At 45.3% G+C, this 18,335-nt stretch overlaps 1 protein-coding gene across 1 annotated transcript; it reads right to left on the bottom strand.

Annotated features, from left to right (window-relative positions):
- Positions 1-1,058: 1,058 nt before the first annotated feature.
- On the bottom strand, positions 1,059-3,761 carry LOC140917721 (G-protein coupled receptor 12-like). The gene has a single exon (XM_073361102.1). It carries the CDS (start codon positions 3,070-3,072, stop codon positions 1,975-1,977), a length of 1,098 nt encoding a protein of 365 aa, XP_073217203.1. The 5' UTR covers positions 3,073-3,761; the 3' UTR covers positions 1,059-1,974.
- Between the last annotated feature and the right edge of the window lie 14,574 nt (positions 3,762-18,335).

The raw sequence follows: 18,335 nt of genomic DNA, 5'->3' as shown, positions 1-18,335 counted from the left end.
AAACCTAAGCCAGGTTTGCAACTGATGCTGCAGGGGTAGGCTATTGTTTGAAAGAGGGATCTTTCTGGCGTTTGTAGCACAGATTCCTTTCTAAGGGAGAGCAACACATTTGGAGCATTGACATCACAGGTCACACTTCAAAGCAATTTCCTTGCAGTGCACTGAGAGAATAGGTGGTAAAACAAACCCCCAACCCAAGAGGCAACCCTGGACATTTCTCCTATAGAACAGAGTCCCCGTCTGTCTCTGAAGGTTTATTCTGTTTTTAAAGGAATGCACTATTCCACTTCTTGGCCAAAATACAGCACAAGACGAAGGACACTTCATCATTTTCTCACTAACACGACAAAGCACATGATAGAGTAGAGGAGCGGGAGGCTAGCGTAGCTTCTCTATGGAAGCAAGTTAATCTCGTAGTTTCGGGAACAAGACACGTGATGATGTAGGCTTCCCTTTAGAAGAACCAACCTCATTCAGAATATCAGTCTTTGGATCATATCCTCCCTCCCCACACCCAGTATGCGAGATCAGCATACTATATTAACAATGCCGCTAAAGACAGTGTGTTATGCCTGCACTGAAATAAGTGAAAGATTAACCTAGGTTCCAATGTCAAGAAAACCTCATCTCTGACTTTCTTCCACTGCTTTCATCTCCCTGGCAGGGAGATTAACTAAATAACCTAAAAGGTCCTTTCCTCCCACCTTTAGATTTGATGATGCACCGTGAGCATATTTTTCAGCAAGGAGTTCTCTTTACTCTCACATTGTAATAATAAATAATAATCATACCTTAAAGTGCCTTTCATCCTGCAGGTTCTCAAAGTGCTTCACAAACAAAGGAGATATAAATATACAGGCATCACTTCACCCACCACTGAAATGCAGCCTCCTCTGAGGTGCAATGCAGCAGCTGAACAGCACATAGCAACACTATACAATTGTTTAGGACAGCAAGTGAAGGGGAATGGACCTCATTTGTTCCTGACTCAGGATCGTACTTCCTTTCCCCCCCCCCCCCCCCCGCTTAAAGAGGCCTATGTAAATCTTTGACTTCCATGTGCTTTTTTACAAAAATAAACATAAAATCGTAAGACAGGCCACTTGTCCTCCTACCACTTCTCACGGAGCTGTCCAGACCTCGTGGTGCTGAACCGGTCTGGCATGAAAAATATTGGCAGGTTACCGCATCTCACAATGTCCCTTTTATTATTGCATAGCAGAGCAAAACCTGATTATAGTTAAAAAAAATCACCACCACCACCAAAACCCTCTACCCCCCTGAAGTGAAGCCCCCTGGATATGGTCATTTTTTAACCATTCCAAACAAACCCAAACTAACAGCAAGCAAATATTGTACACGTTTTTCTAGATCTTGCCCCGAGCCCTCAGCATCAGATCTGCGCCGGGCTCTAAACAGCAGGGCACTATCTTATTCTCTTCCCACGTCCCAGGCCTGACTTCCCCCCCGCACTTGACAGGATTTTGACTTGGGGCGACCCCCAGTGACTTCAGTGGGGTTACTCCTGGTGTGGGGCCAAGGGAGAGTTGGCCCGCGGTCTCTCCCCGTTCCTCACCGAGACCTTCCCAACGGCCTGGCCCTCGCTGGGAGGCTTGAAATAAGTAAAGAGTTGCCCTGGGCCCTTGAACATTTTCGGGCCACAGGTTTGGCAAACGTGCTGCTCCCCCTTTCCATTACACCGAGATGAGAAAAAAAGCATCAAGCGCTGATCTTTTTTTTTTTTTTTTTTTTTGGTCTTTTGTTGTTGTTTTTAAATAAAAAATAAATAAAATATGTAGGAAAATAAGCATTTTTTAAAGGAGACCACTCTTATTTTTGTTTTCTCGTTGACATCTTTTTCCAGGGAAGGAGACGCGGGTCGCTCTGGGATTCCTCCTGCTGGTGGTAACACATCATAACGCCGCGGAGGAGGAGAGCCTGAAACCATTTGACAATCCGGGCGGCCAACCACCCTTATACATCACTGGATGTCCTGGGCCTGGAGGAGAAGGTGGAAGGGATGCACCCGCAGCAGGCCAGCCACAGGGACTTCTGGATGTCCGGGTTTCTGAAGGCATAAATGACCGGGTTGATGAGCGAGTTGCAGGTGGCGGGCAGGGCCAGGGAGTAGGTGTAGACGGCGGGGTAGCTGGAATCCGCCACCAGCGAGTAGACGGCGAACGGGACCCAGCAGAGGGCGAAGGTGCCCAGGATGAAGGAGAGGGTGGAGAGCCCCTTGCGGGTGGAGGTGACCTGCGCCGTGGCGATGAACTGGTGCTGCACGGCGATCTGCTGCGCGTGCCGGAAGGCGATCTTGCAGATCTGCAGGTAGAGCTGCAGCATCAGGGCGAAGAGGAGCAGGAACGTGACCGCCAGCACCGCCGCGTTGTCCTTGGTCACCGGCCGCAGCACGCTGCAGGTGGCCCGGTCCCGCAGGCAGTTCCAGCCCAGCAGGGGCAGCAGCCCCACGCCCAGGCAGAGTAGCCACATGAGCAGCAGCATGGCGCAGGTGAAGGTCAGCGTGCGCTCCGTGTGGTAGGTGAGCGCGTTGTACAGCGACAGGTAGCGGTCGATGGTGATGGCCAGCAGGCTGCAGACCGAGGCGGAGAAGGCGGTCAGCAGCAGCCCGGCCGCGCTCAGCGCCACGGCCGCGCTGGGCGGCTGCAGCAGGTACTGCACGGTGAAATTGACCACCAGCCCCAGGCCGGCCAGCAGGTCGGCCAGCGCCAGGCTGCCGATGAGCAGGAACATGGGGGCCCGCAGGCTGGGCGTGTAGAAGAGCACGGCCAGCACCAGCGCGTTCTCGCAGGCCACCGCCGTGCCCGTGGCGCACAGGGCGATGTCCCAGGGGCTGACCGCTCCGCCTCCTCCGCCTCCGCCTCCGCCTCCTCCTCCCGCCGCCGCCGCCGCCGCCGTGACCGGCTCCGAGGCAGAGGAGTTGGACGGCCAGATGCTGCTGCCGCTGCTGCTGCTGGGGAAGGGCCTGGAGGAGGCATTGAGCAGGACCAGGAGCTGCTGCTGCCGCAGCTGCTCCTCCATGGCGGCCGCAGCTGCTGCGGGGTTGCGGAGCATCGCTAGAGAGGAGGCACAAGGGACACACAGAGAGAGGAGACAAGGGTGAAAGCAGCATCGAAAGAGCCTGGACTATCCACCCCTGAGCCCGGGGCCGCCCGCAAGAGACACGACAAGACCCGCTGTCCCAGCCTGGCCCCCAGTATCCCCAGTGCCGGTTGCAATGGGGACTGATCGGACACAGACAGGATTAAAAGACCGGTACCCTGCCTGGGCCATTCCCCGGTGGCACACCCCCCACCCTCCTCTGGGAGCCGAGCGCGAACGCAGCCGCAGGAAACACCCCCAAACCCGTTTCTTTTATTTATTTTTTTTTAAAAAAACCAGGCTCGATCTTTGAATAAAATTATTTTCCTCCCCATCTTGGCTATTTCCCCTTCCTTTCCCCCGAATGAACAGATGGGGGATTCGTCTGATCTCGGGTTCCGTCTGAACAGCTGAAGGTGAGCAAGGCTGAGTGTCAATAATTCACCCGTCACAATGCTCGTTGCATGCGTTCCCATTAAAAGGCAGACGGTTGCATCAGGCACGGTACAGAGCTGCAGATTCATAGCATGATCAGACCGATTCCAACACTAACACTTGGGGACAAGCAATTTGGGGGTTAAACAGAGTAATGGTTACATCATCTGGTCCCTTGTTGTAAATGTGTCTTTCTGACACAATAATTTTGTTAGTAATAAATAAAAATATATTATTTCTGGCCAGGCAAGCCTCATACTTAAGGAAACCTCCTGGTTAAATCGGATCCCAGTGAAGGCTACAGACTAGAAATATTCTGCATTAACTTTGCTTGTTTTTAATACCGGTGCACTCAGGGACTGCTGGCGGCAAACTGCAGGATCTCAGCTGCATTAAACATGGTTTTCTTTCATAGTAAACCCCTTGCACTAAGTAGGAACCCTTTCACCCCCCTCCATCACATCTCCTCCAAGCCTTGTATATATCGTCTCACATTTCACTCTTATGAAAACAAAAGTTGCAAAGGTCACACAGATGGTTTAGTCCGGAATCTCTTCGTCAAGGTTTTTGCTGCTGCTCCTGAGAGTGCTGTCCATAATGCAATTTACCAGAGCGCTAGGATTAAAATATTGAAAGGGCCACCTTCTAGCTGGCTTGCTTTCCAAACTCAATACAACGCAAACACCCTTCCCCTTCCTTAGCCCGCAGAAGAGAAGTCAAACACATGCAACAACATAGGCAGACATGTATTTCTGATGTTTTACCTTTGTTTGATCCTTGCTGATCAGCTTTCCCCTTTTTTTCGTGCTAGTCCTTCCAGTCCTTGGGATTAAGCCTCATTCCTTGGTTAACATTGCTAATAACGTTGGCAGATTGCTGGCATTGACTTGCACTTAATATTCTTGCCCCATTGGGTCTGCTGATATATCTCAACTCTGACGTCAAAGTCTTCACTTATATTCATGATCAGCTCCAAGTCTGTGAATCAGGGAAGCTGTGATCAGAATAACAACTAGCCTCCCTCCCTTGATCCATATACACACGCATACACGAGGAGATACACACATACACATACACAGCGAGAGAGGCACACGCACATACAATCCTCTGGAATTTCATTCAGAAGATTTCAGAGACACTAGGACACACCTCCCCCAAGGTCAAATCTTTCACACCTGCATCTTGCGGATGTAGATTGGGTTACAGCTTGCTATGCCTGCCTAGGCATCTGGGGCAAGATAAAGACATAACAAAGGGAGAAGATATATTTTTACTGCTGATTCTGATGAAAATATTTGTGTTGCCTGATGGGCAGTGACTATACTGTGCCCTATCTATTCTGTAATTTGACCAAGTGCAATGCCCTTCAGACCATTTTTCCCAGAGAGCAATTCAAAGGCAATTCAAAAACCCAAACCAAACCCCAAATGGTTTAGTAGGAAGCTGGTCAAAAATGTATTCTGTACATCGGCGAAGAAAGAAATTATTATGGATTGTCATCTGGCTGACAAAAATTGATCTCTGAACATACAGTGTATATTAAACCTGAAAGCATATGTAGCTGTGCCTATGCATGTGTTTATGTGTCTATGTGTGTGTGTTTGCATATATTTGTGTGTGTGAGTGGGTGAGTTTATTATGCCTTGTATAAGCCAGCCCAAAAAACATCAGTGCTACACCAGCCACAATTATCTGTACGTGCAACACATTTGCTCAGAAAGCATGTACACACAGATGCAGATTTGTTTTATTACACAGATAGTAAAAGCTACAGTCTAGAGCTCAGAAATATGCATATTTCCTCCCCATCCTCTTTGAGACGGACTGTATTTAAAGTCTAATATTTTTGTGCTTGGACAAGAAAGAATGCTGTCAAATTTGACATGCCGCAGTCTGCCACCCTTAGTGGGGGGGAACCTGCAAATGATATTGGTTGGCTACAATGACAGACTGCCATGCATTGTAATGGAGAAATACTGGGAGAATATTTAGTGTTGCATTTGCTTATTCTGCTCCTTGTCTTTTGTATTCCAACCTTATAGCCGGGGGGACCTGGAGGGGGAAGGTGGTGGCAGAGGATGTGATATACTGTAACTGCAGTGTCCCCCCTACAAAATATTGCTTCATATCACCGCACTGCTACAATGGAAGGTATAAACAAATTTCCTCCCTAGATATTCTATTTGGATGGTACTCATCCTACAAAGAACACCCCAAAAGGCATAATGATTTTTAATAACATGAGTCGTTTCATAATCCATACAGTAGGTAGTATTATTAAAATAGGAATGCCAAGAACACAAATCAACAATACAAGATAAAACATGTATTTTCTTAATATTTTAATGTCACAAATAAAAATCTGGGCTCATTTATGTATACTTTTAAAATGTAACCATACTGAATAAACTAAAACAATAATCATTATTATTAACAATAGTAACAGTTACTTATGATTATTTACTTACTTACTAATATATTACTTACTATTATTAACAATAGTAAGAAATACTGGCTACCTAACACTTCTTAGTTTTCAAAATAATGCAGATTACCTCTATATAATGAATGAAATGAATAATAAATAGGATTTACAGTAAATTCCTATTTAGGGCAGATTTTTAGATCTTTTTGATCAGGTTCATGGCAGTATTATGATTTGAAGTTAATTGAGGCAGGATTTGTCTTCACCTAGAAGAATCATTTTATGCATCTAGGTTCTCATGCCAGGCCTATCTCTGGAGTATCTGACATAGATTTAATAGTCTCCTGTCTGGAGTTTTTTGCTCATGTGATTACATGGCTGGTATGTGCAGAGGGAAAGGGAACATGAAAAAGAGAGTGGGAAACCAAAATAAGCAAGCTGAATGAATACACTCACACTAACAGTAATTATACTGTAAAACTGGAAGGGCAGGATGTAAAAGAATATTTGACAGATCTTGCAACGACAGCCTCCTGTGATAAGATAATGGTCCAAATTGCGCTGCTATTATTGATCTTTGCTATAATTGCATTTAGAGGCCTTGATTGGTGCTCAGGACCCCCTTGTGCGAGGCCTTGTACAAATCCATAACAAAAAGACAGTACCTGCCCCCAGGAGTTTACAGTCTATTCAATCTCAGTCCCACTGAAGTTGTTAGGTCCCACTGTGGGAGTGAGGCAAGCACCATTTGACTGAAGAAAGAGTGGATGATTTTAAAGTGGCGTGAGTGCAATTCTCCCTCCCTCAGGATAAAGACATGAGGGGAACTGATTCATCTACTGAACTTCCCATCTTGGGGAAGGAGCAGGCATCACCAGTTGGGGAGAGCCTGGCTAGGGAGCTAGAGGGGGATTCAGGGGCCCGCACACTATGGAGGAAGCACCCCAGGCCTGTGCACAGAGGCCTTTTTCCCTCTAGCAGATCTTGTGGGGGAGCTACCAGTTCTGGTGAGCAAACCCTCTCCTCCTCACACAGGAGAACTCAGAGGAAACTCCATGAGGAGAACTCCATAGAACTTCCTCCTCCCCCGTCAGCCCGCCCATGGATTTGTCTGTGGGAGGGGAGAACAGGACCACAAGATGGAGTCTGCTTCTAAAAGCAGAAGCTCCAAGAGATATGAAAGGATTGTTTTACAGTGTTGAGCTCCCACTTTAAACATACGGGGGCAAATCTTGAAGCCTTAACTCAGGCAAACCTCCACATGAATTTGATTGGGGCTGAATAAGGACTCAGTGTTTGGCCTACAGCAACATGCTATTACATGCATGGGTTTGTATGAGGGAAGACATCTTCATTCCTATAATTGTAAAGTCACATCACCTGCATTCTTGGATGGACTTTTCAGAGGCTATTGCACATGATTCTGCCTTCCCAGAATTGCCTTTGATGGCACCATGAGCTTTGTTTTTATATTTAGACTTGAGTATCAAATTCTGTAAAACAATCAAAGAACAGTTAAAAACGATCACTAAAACCCAGGTGCATCCATCAGACTGCCCCAGGGCAGCGCTAACAAGTGTGATTGGTTCTGACATGGCTTGTGCCCCCTCCCTCCCAGGTTCCCAGAGACATTGGCAGCTCTGCAAGGCAATCTTTACATAAGGAAAAACAGTTCTTGAGTAATGTCTCCAATACAAGACGAACCTGGAGATGAGCAGCTCCTGGGAAATGATGAACTCTCTCATCTGCTATTGACTACAGTGGAAGATGAAGGTGCTCAGCACTTGGCAGACAGACTCATGGCCAATTAGAAGCAAAAACCCCCAACATGCTTTCTCTTCAATATTAGGCAATCACAACCTCTGGTATAGATCGATACAGAGAGCACGCAATTAGATCTTTGATCTATCTACCATTTATACCATCCTCACCACCGTGTTGTCTAACTATAGTATTACGCACCAAGCAACGCGAATAATAATATTCTATTGCACTTCTCTATGACTTCCATCTGAAGGTTTAAAAGCACTTTATAAAATGAAATGGCCTGACAAGAACCCTGTAAAGTAGGCATGAATTATGACCCCAGCTTAGAAACTAGATGGGTCTGATAGAAAACCCTAGAACAGAGAGACAGATGGAACTGTCAATGAAACTGAACTACAGAGATGGGATGTGACTGGCCTGAGGCTGCAGAAGAAGTCTCCAACAATGCTGAGAAGAGAACCCAGATCTCCTGAGTCCCACTTTAGGCATAAGATTATTCTTAATCTATTTATCTCTGAGTTCTCCAAAGCCCCTCATTCCTTATTAGACTAATTCAGGATCTTGTTCTAAGCAATTTTTTTCTTTCTGGGATCTGCCTTCCCCTATTCGGTGAAGCTGAGTAATCATACTGTTGCAGTCCCTTCTCTTGGGAATTCAGTGATTTTCCTCTTTGTAATAGCGAACATTTATCTAGCAACTTTAATCCCAAAGAATCCCAAAATGCTTGGTAAACTATCCATCTACCTATTCTACCTACACAGCATTAAAATCTGCTGCCTTGGCTGGTGAAGAAAAGGGGAGTGAAGACTCGGCTAGTTGCATTCTCTGCAGAAAGGAAACCTAGAATTCCTCTCGGGGGATAAGGTATGTTTAGTCAAGTGCATTGTGCTGCTCTTTGAGTAGGTGCCAACTGTGCCCTGGATAGTAGCTGATGTAGAGTGCAGCATATGCATTAGCCAGTTTGAGGGTAAGTAATAGACTAGACATGACCCTTACCTGTAGGCCACACAGGTATATGAGCTGTGGCTCTACTGAGACTCTGCCATGCAGATTACGTGGGGTGCAGGTAGGGCTCCTTATATCTTCTCTCCCTGCTTGCAAACCAGCATGGCTTAGGACAAAGGTTATCCTCAAAAGGGGAATCACTTTGCTCACATCTCAGGCTGAAGATCCAGGTACTTTGCTTGAGACTGTGCAATCACCATGAACAGAATGGGCTGAGGTTCTTAACACTCAGGAGTGTCCAGGTAATCCGATAGCAAGGTGATGAATGCAGTTTAAATGCCTAGACAAACAGATAAATAGCTAAATAGCTAGTGCCCGTCATTGTAAGATACATGCTACAATATTTAATAGCAATGGGCAAATCACAGGAGTAATACTAGTGCAATCTATAGGGTTCCGGACACTTAATATAGAATAGTTCTACTTATAACAATTGGCATTAAATAAGAGTGTGTACCGGGTACGGATAGCTATTTACTGCTCCAAGTGTTGTCTATGTCTTTACTAAAACTTGTGCCATTCACTGAGCGTGTGTCCCCTGAAACACAGGAGAATCTCTGGCCGGTACCTGAAGCGAGTGCTCAGTCACATGGGCCCTGCAGATTCTGGTTGCAGCAGCTTACTTTTTATATACATGTTGCTGAGAAAGGGCGCAGCCTGTCCCCGGAAAGGAGACGTGGGGAATGAAAAAATATGCAAATGTAACACTAGAAAGCGAGACCAGAGCCCCGGCTTTTGGTTTAAGTACAATAGCTAATCAGCAAAGCCAAAGCACCTCTTCGTAGTCAGATCTAATTTCCAAAACAGATATTCAAACAATCCAATCCCTGATACACCCTGCGTGCTGCTCTAGCTGGTTACATTCCCTTTGAACACACTTGATCGCATTATTAGGGTTTGAGTGAGGGGGGAAAATTACAACGCTCAATCTAACTATCAATATATTGGACAGTGACTGGTGTGTCCATAATTTGTCAATGTATAAATACCAGGCAAATGCACCAGGCTAAATCCTGATATTACACCCATTGGCATAGCCTCCTGTCCTGGGCTGTAGGCAAGCTAAATGATGCCTTAGAATTATGCACAACACAACTGTCCCCAAGCCCTCTCCCTTGTTTGTCCCTGCTGCCAGGTTTACTAGATCATCATTTATTTTGTTATCCAATTCAATTCATGGCAGATCTTCAGTGTGCTGCAGATTTTTGCATTGAAACACATGACTGCCTTACAGAAGTTGTCATGTTTTGATAGCTGCATAGCGGACTGCAGGAACTTCTGGCTCCCAGGGGGGTGTGGGAATTGTCTTTGCCAACTAGGAGGTAGTTAAAATGGTTGGCTCTGGAGAGAGGATGCATCTCTTCTCTCCCTCCCCTAGGGTAAAGGCAGAGGTGAGTTTAAACTTGGGGGCGAGGGGCTGAATTCCTCACTCCCGAGCTTAGCAAACCTGGATACAACTGGATTGTCCAATATCAGCTCCTGCATCCAACAACAATGCAAAAAGATTCATTAGCCAGAATGTTTCTGCTAAAATGCTCAGGAGGAAACAAGTTTCAGAGTAACAGCCGTGTTAGTCTGTATTCGCAAAAAGAAAAGGAGGACTTGTGGCACCTTAGAGACTAACCAATTTATTAGAGCATAAGCTTTCGTGAGCTACAGCTCACTTCTTCAGATGCATATCGTGGAAACAGTTTCCACGATATGCATCTGAAGAAGTGAGCTGTAGCTCACGAAAGCTTATGCTCTAATAAATTGGTTAGTCTCTAAGGTGCCACAAGTCCTCCTTTTCTTTTTTCAGGAGGAAACAGTTAACATCATTGACATTTAAAGTATCCTCATTAGGCTGCAGAGTTAGCGTCCCATTGTGATAAACTGGGGAAATCCAGTCTGCTCTCATAACCATTCTGACTGCAGAGTCCAACAGGCATCCCTGCCTGCTTTACATTGGTTTAACATTTTGAAGGCTATCTTCCCAACCATAAGGTTTAGCGGCTTAATTTTTTTCTTAGGCCTGGTCTATACTTTTGCTGCCTTCGCTATGTCAGGTGTGGTGTGGAGAAAAACTACCCCCTTACTGAAATAGCTATGCCAGCAAAAGCCCTAGCGTAGACACAGTTATAGTTGCAAAAGGTCCTTTGCCGGTATAACTTATTTTGTTTAGGGAACTGGTAGAAACTATACGAGTAAAGAACTCTTTGGCTGGTACAAGCTGCGTCCCCACTAGGAGGGTTGCCTTTGATATAACTATAACTATTGTGATAGACCCAGGCCAGTTGGGTATAGCAGAGTAGTCGATGGCAGATATACTGGCCACTGGAAAAGCAGTTTTCTGTTCCCTGACTGACCAGAGCAGGGGCTGCTCCAGGCTATGGTGGATGTATGACTCCAATTAACCTGCTAAGAGTCAGTTGAAGCCATTAGGCTAATGAGAACACCTGACTCCAATTAACCTGAAAAGAGACAGGTGAGACTGTTAAGCTAATGTGAACACCTGACTCTAAGGCCCCTCTGATACTATAAAAGTGCTCACTCCAGTCAGGCTAGGGAGAGCTAGGGGAGAGGAAGTGTGGTTGAAGGGCTGGGTAATGAAGACACCCTCAAGTCACTGGAAAGGGAGCCCTAAGGCAAGGGTGACAAAGGCGTTGAGAGAGAGAAGCAGGAGAGCTGTGGGGAAGTGGCCCAGTGAAATGTAGCAACTCTGGCAGTAAAAGGTTGGCTGCCAACAACTGCTGCTATTAGGGTCCCTGCGCCGGAACCCGGAGTAGAGGGCAGGCCTGGGTTCTCCCCAACCCGTCACTACAGAAACACCTCCTGGGAGAGGAAGACAGGCCCCTGTCAGGACAGGAGGCTAAACTATGTTGGAATAAGCCCATAGGGACAACAGAGACTGTGGGAGTTCTCTCACCAACCTCCTTGCTGGCTTATGATGAAAATGGCTCAGTAGGCTGTGACCCTTGCCTCGCGAGGGAGAAGGGCTACGTAGAGGGTCACAGTGAGCCTCTGAGGCTAGCGTAATCCGCCAGGAAGCGTGGGACCCCCTGAGACAAGGTCGGAGCTCTGCCACACTATTCCAGCTCCATTAGTGGTGGGGGGAGAAGGGGAAGTGTTGGCGATGCTCCATGCTTTACCTGCCTTTCTTAACTCGGCAGCCAGCATGGGCGTCACATATTGCTTTCTGAGCTGAGCGCGCAGTGGGCAGTGCTCAGTGAACTACGCTGGACAGGGGGCAGCAGAGGCAGCGTACCCGTTCATTCAGTGTGACTCAATGAGCCAGGGTCACCTGAGAAGGGAGAGCCAGAGCCAGTCACGGCTGTTTCCTCTCCGGAGTTTACCTTGTGCTTTATGTTTAATAGATGGAGAATTGAAAAGCCAGGGCTAAGCTGAGAGTAAAGCCAGCTGAATAACAAATAACAGCACTGATGTGGTGATTTTATCTGTATAGCAACAGTGCCCAGAGTGCTCAGTCAAAGATCAGGGCCCATGAGCTATGCCTTGTACAGACATAAATTAGAAGATGGTCCCTGCCCCATGGAGCTTCCAACCTATTAGTTATTTGCAAATAATTTATTCAATGAAAAACAGCAAATACCCTCATGAATGTTCATCACAGCTTGCTATCTGAGCCGTTCTACAGCCATGCAGACTCCAGAGCTGGCTGAATAATTAAAATATTCATCAAGTAATTAGTTGATAATATGTTTTGCCAACATTCACAATAAATATTATTTCCCATTGGATTATTCACGTGGTTTCAACTGGTAGCACAGGCTGTGGGGGAGGTTGTTGTAATCTGGTTAAATCACAACGTATATTGAATTCATTCCCATGTTACCATTGTGTCATCAGAACACTTCAGGTATGTAGAAAGCCTTACACACACACACAAGAGATGAGTTCAAGATTCAGAGTTTGGACCTGGAGTTTTGAACACCCCAAAGTTCAGCATTAGTAGAGAAATAAAAGGTCAATGGATGTTTTTGGTTCAGCTGAGGGCTGGTATTTCAACACCAAAGTTTGGAGTGTTCCGATCTGGAGCATTGCTTTGCGTCCCTACGTACACACTTACAAAGCACCATGCACAATAGCTGTACAACAGTTCCTTTTGTCACGAGCTCTGCCATTCTCTTTGTACCTCCAAAAAAGATTATTTCCATATGATATTGCTCCACTGGCAAGTTCCTAGGAATATTATTTGTGATTCTATTAATCTCACAGGAACTCACAACTTTTCCTTCCTTCTAGGAAGTCTGCAAGCATCCAGGAGATTTGATTCATTAGGTTGCCAAACACACCTGTGACTTCTCTTAGCATAAATCTCCCCTCCCATTCTTCCTCCTCCCTGCTGTCAGTCACTGTGTCAAACATCAGCATCAGTTTGGCTCCAAAATGTTTCTTAGAGGGATGTCAAAGACCAGAAGTTGTCCATGCAGTTCCGGGATCCAAGGTGATGCGTTTGCTAACACAAGAGCCACATCATATTATCTTGTCCATAATCAGCTCTGTCAGAGCACTGTGTAATGGAAACTCTTTCCTCATGTGCATCCGATGAAGTGAGCTGTAGCTCACGAAAGCTTATGCTCAAATAAATTTGTTAGTCTCTAAGGTGCCACAAATACTCCTGTTCTTTTTGCGAATACAGACTAACACGGCTGCTACTCTGAAACCTGTCCTCATGTGGTAAGACTCCAGATGCCTCTTCAGCCAATCTCACTGATCAGATTGCTATGGTAAAGGACTTTGCTTTGGTTCTTCAGCCCTCATTTCCATTGGCCTGTCAGCACGGCTCCACCTTGAGGCCAGAGAGTGTAGTATCTTAATGCACTGGCAAGCTTTCATCTGAGACATTAAATCTGAGTTCTTTCTGTCTCCCTGTGCTGGACTGTCCAGCTGAATGTTTAAGATACAACTGGCATTTTGGAAAAAGGTATCGGGACATGCAGTGTCCTGGCCAATTCTTAAATACTATGGTGAGGGGAGCTGAGAGTAGTAGCATGGGAATACCCAGAGGGCTAGGCAACGTACATGCAAATAGGAAAACATGGACCCTGAAGAGCTTGCCATCTAAAATGCTGTGCAGCATAAGAAGTGTTTTTTCCAAACAGTCTCATGCTGCGACAGCCCTCCAGCCATACCCCACCATCCCGGCTACACCATTTTGGGATTCCTCCCTGAAGCTGGAATTGCAAAGTAGCAAGTTAAGTTAGCTGTAAGATTGCTTCAAGCCACTGAAAACGGGGCCTCAAGTCTGGTGTTTTCTTAATGCTCTGAAGACAGCAATCAGAGCATCTGACCACTTTCAATAGAGCCATAACCATGCCAGCAAAGCATCATAATAACCAGCAATAATTCCGGTCACTGCACCTTTCAGGATGGACCATTGTTAGCCATTCTCTCTTGTGCTGGGTGAGTGTATGTTTTTAGATAAGTCATAAGTACTGGGCTTCCCTGAAATGAATATTTTACAGTGTAGTAAATATCCTTTATCTGAATTCCTGTTACAGAATCTGTAGCAAAGACTCTCAGCTAATAGATATTACAAATGGATGCACAACTACATAATTAGGTGTTGAGGGGCGATTAGTATCATTTGTGAACCAGGACGAGTTCTTCAAATCTTATGCTTTTAATTCAGCGTTTTCATATTTAGGAGCTTAAAAATTACCACAAAGGAACAGACCAATGGTTTGTCTAATCTACTGGCCTTCCTCTGCGACTCACCAGTGCTGGGTGCTTCAGCACAATATGTACATGTAAAATAAGTCCAAGGCTATTAGAACATGGTTAAGGGCTTGTCTGCAATGGAAAATGCAACCATATTAGCTCCCGCAGCGTGTGAGTGTGAGAGAGATGTGGCCCTGATATCTGATGCCAATTTTGCTGCTACCATGTTTAAGCACAGAGTAGAAAGGACCTTTAAAATTCCTTATACAAGGATGAAATGAGGATGGAATTCCAGGTATTTACCCTACATTTTATACTGGAGAGTGTCTTTTATGAGGCAAATAGATGTATCTACTTTTCTGACGGGCTGTGTTATTTTCTATTACTCCAATGGTGCTTGAAATTATAAGAAGTTAAGCATGGTTATAATTAGCAGTGCTGAATAATCAAGTGGGGAAACAACGGTACTGTGCCTGCAGTCTTTCCCAAATGGGAACTTTCAGGTCTGCTTGTTTTCAGCTGGAGATTGTGGAAAGTTCTACATTTAAAGTCTTTGCATAATCTACACAGAGACAGCACTGAAAAGAAGGCCACATTACTGCCGCAGCAATCCCTGGAGAGCAGAGGGCGGGGGAGGCTCTTTTGCGACCAGTGTCATTTGAGTTAAATGCCTCAGATCAATCCAATGAGATGAAAGGAAAAGGGTTTTCGTACTGGGATTTTATGATACAAATGACAAAGCTTATACAAACACCAGTCTGGTAACAGGGAAGCATAGGAATTATCAAACCAGATCCCAGCTAGTCACGAATCCTGTCTCTGACAGCGACCAGCAGGAGATGCTTTGGAGGAAGGTGCAAGATTCTGTGTAATGGACAATTAGGGAGGTTTTTAAAGGCCCCGTTTCCAGATGTGATCGCTGTTTTTGCACTAAAAACATCACTAGGAATAAGCGTAGGAACATTTTTATAGCTCTTAGACAAATGTGTACTTGGCTGTTGTTGTTTATTTTGTATTGCAGTAGAGCCTAGAGGCCCGGATCCTGGACCAGGGCTTCATTGTGCTGGGCACTATACACACATAGTGAATGGTGGGCCCTATCCCAAAGGGCTTACAATGTAAGCATATCTGAGAAACAACACATGGATACATCAACCAGATAGTGGGAAAGCACGAGGTGAAACTGAGAATTACAGTTTGACACACAACTGCTGTAAAATGTTCCCACATTTAATTGTGCTCTCAATTATCTGCAGGCACAAAATCGAAGGGTGAATATTCACAACTTGAATTCCAAGTGCTTGCAAAGAACTACTCATGCATTGTCTACTGAGAAAGAATTAACTGTAGATGTTATTTGGCAAATCGTTTTGAATAACTAACAAACTGGAGCAAATTGTAATTAGCATGCAGACAATTTGTGATCAGTAAGAGATAAAATTAGTTAGTTCCGTTATTCACTCATCTCTAGCCACCAATGCCATTTGGGCTTTAATATTTGCAATCTAGCTTCATAAAGACCATCGTGAGTTTCTGAGCAACTAACTCATTAATATGATGTTAGTGGCAGTGGCAACTCCAGGTGAAACTTTTCAGGGTGTGCTCAGTAATTAATGGCATCTTTGGAAGTGCACCACAGTGCTCTTCTGTGGCTGCTATGCTGCTCAATTGAATCCTGCTGCTGCTTTGGAGCACCCTATGGAATGTACATATGTATTGGAGGCCCCACTGGAATAAGTACACCGCAGGGCTGGTGTAAATCAGGAGTAACTCCATTGACTTCTGTGGATTACACAGGTGCAAAACATACCTGTGAGATGAGAATCAGGCCCTGTATTTTCAGGGTTACACCTGAAAATACCGGATTTCTCACTCCTATTTCTAGACAAACCCCATCTAAAACAACTGAAGGTGTTCTTACTTTTACCCTACTTGATTGAAATATTTTGGTCCAAATAGTTTTGCTCCAGATTATTAAGGTCTTTTGAGCCAAAGGAACACAGAGATTTGTAGACCTGCACTTCCTCTGCAGTTAGTTAATTTAGACTTTGCAATCATCTTTTGGTGCAAGTTTTAAGAGCTGAGGCCCCATCTGTACTGCACCAATATTAAAATTCCCAAAGTAAATTTTTGGAAGAGATGGGGTTTTTCCCAGTTTCCTAAGCTAAAATTCCTCCTCTCCCATTGCTGTACAGCAGTCTGTGCACAAGCTGGCTGCTGCACTTCACCCTAGAGGAGGCTGCATTTTATTTGTGCTTTGGTACACATAGCTGTAAAATGCTTTGGACTCCTTCAGGATGAAAAGCAATACATATAAATAAATAATTGTTATTGCCAGGAATAATAATTTGATTCACGTTCGGTGACAAAGTAGTGAGAAAGTTTAGAGACAATGAACCTCATTAAAGGACCTCCTTTGTGCCTAAGTCTCTGGAAAATGGGACTCAGGCTCCTGCATCACACACAGTGACTAGCATGCCTTGTGGTAGAGAAGAGACAGGACTTTGTTGTGCTGAATATAAAGCAGATTCTTTATTGAGGCTACTGGACACAGATTGCTGCTGGACACTGTATTTCTCCTTATCTTTTTATCTGCTAGACTTACTGGGCTCTGGCAGGGCTCCCTCCTGTTACCAAACAGTGTTTCCTTAAGTTTGGGCCTGGACTAAACAGTCATAGAAGCAACTGCTGCCCACATTGTGTTATGTAGGAGAGTTTGGGATTTCTAGGTGGACCTTTTTCCCATTTGCTCCCTGTGCAATGAGATACTAATCCAAAGAATTATTATTATGTAATAAAGTTTTCTGAACATGAATAGAAAATCAGAAGCTAATTATGAATTATAAATGCTCGACATAAGCTTCTGCAAACAATTGTAGGTGGTTTTATTTCCAAGTTACTGGGTACCGACACAAAGACTGCAACGTGTACTCATATTGAGCAACTATTTCAGAAACTGTCTGGTCTTGGTAGTGGAGTTTGCACTGTCATTCAGTTTGGGCACAATTTGGCACCCTGGAGTTTGGCACAGTCCAACATAACTGACAGTCTTTGCTACGGATGGATAAGGACTGGAGTAGCTGGGAAGGTCAGCGGGGCAAAGCTGCGCATTGGCTCCATGTGTGGGGCGGAGGGGTCCAGCACTGGAACAGCAGCACATCAGTAGTTGAAGTGCATTAGCAGACACGTATGATGAGAACCTGAGACTAGAAAAGAATAGCAGAGTGTGGTGCTGCATTAGCAGAGCGCTGTCTGAACCTGGACTGCAAGACTAGGGTGGCTGCAGATCAGCACTGAGGTGCATTCTGAGCTGAGCTGTATGGGCCCCTGAATCTAGAAGAGCATAGCATGCTGTGGGCCAGGAGGGAAATGTATTGGCAGAACTACAGTAGGTGGGGAGACATTTGGGCAGTTCCTGCCCATGCTGTGCCTGAGTCAAATCTGCCCTAATAATCTTTCTTTCACAAGCGCTACATTCACTCACAACATTTTTTTTTAAATAGACAGGCTTGTGTGGTGTGCAGTGAAACCAACAATCAATCCATCCACGGGAGAACAGTGCTTTGTAATACAGGGTCACAGATGAAGTCAGGTATCTCAAAGAGAATGAGGCCTTGAAGAAATTGATTCTTGGAGAGAGTCACCAAATCCACTGTGTAGCGGCAAAGTCTTACAGTGTGCTGCTAACTCCTCAAATCAAAGCACTGACCTGTAAACTGAGAGGTGAAGGAATCGGGAGGGCCAGGCTTTCACTGAACCCACAGCGTCTACAGCGAAGGCAGCGGAATCACTGTTTCATATGATATGATCTCTCACAGTTCTCAGAATAACAGCTCATTCCCGAGAGTGGAAATCTCCCTTGGTTAATTACCTTACTTTGAAAAAGAGACCCACCTCTGAATGACCTGCCTGGCTTGGGATCAATGGCAGAAGAGTTACTAAG

Source organism: Lepidochelys kempii, chromosome 9, assembly GCF_965140265.1.
Source record: "Lepidochelys kempii isolate rLepKem1 chromosome 9, rLepKem1.hap2, whole genome shotgun sequence".
Lineage (NCBI taxonomy): Eukaryota > Metazoa > Chordata > Testudines > Cheloniidae > Lepidochelys > Lepidochelys kempii.
This window is presented reverse-complemented; position numbering and strand designations above follow the sequence as displayed.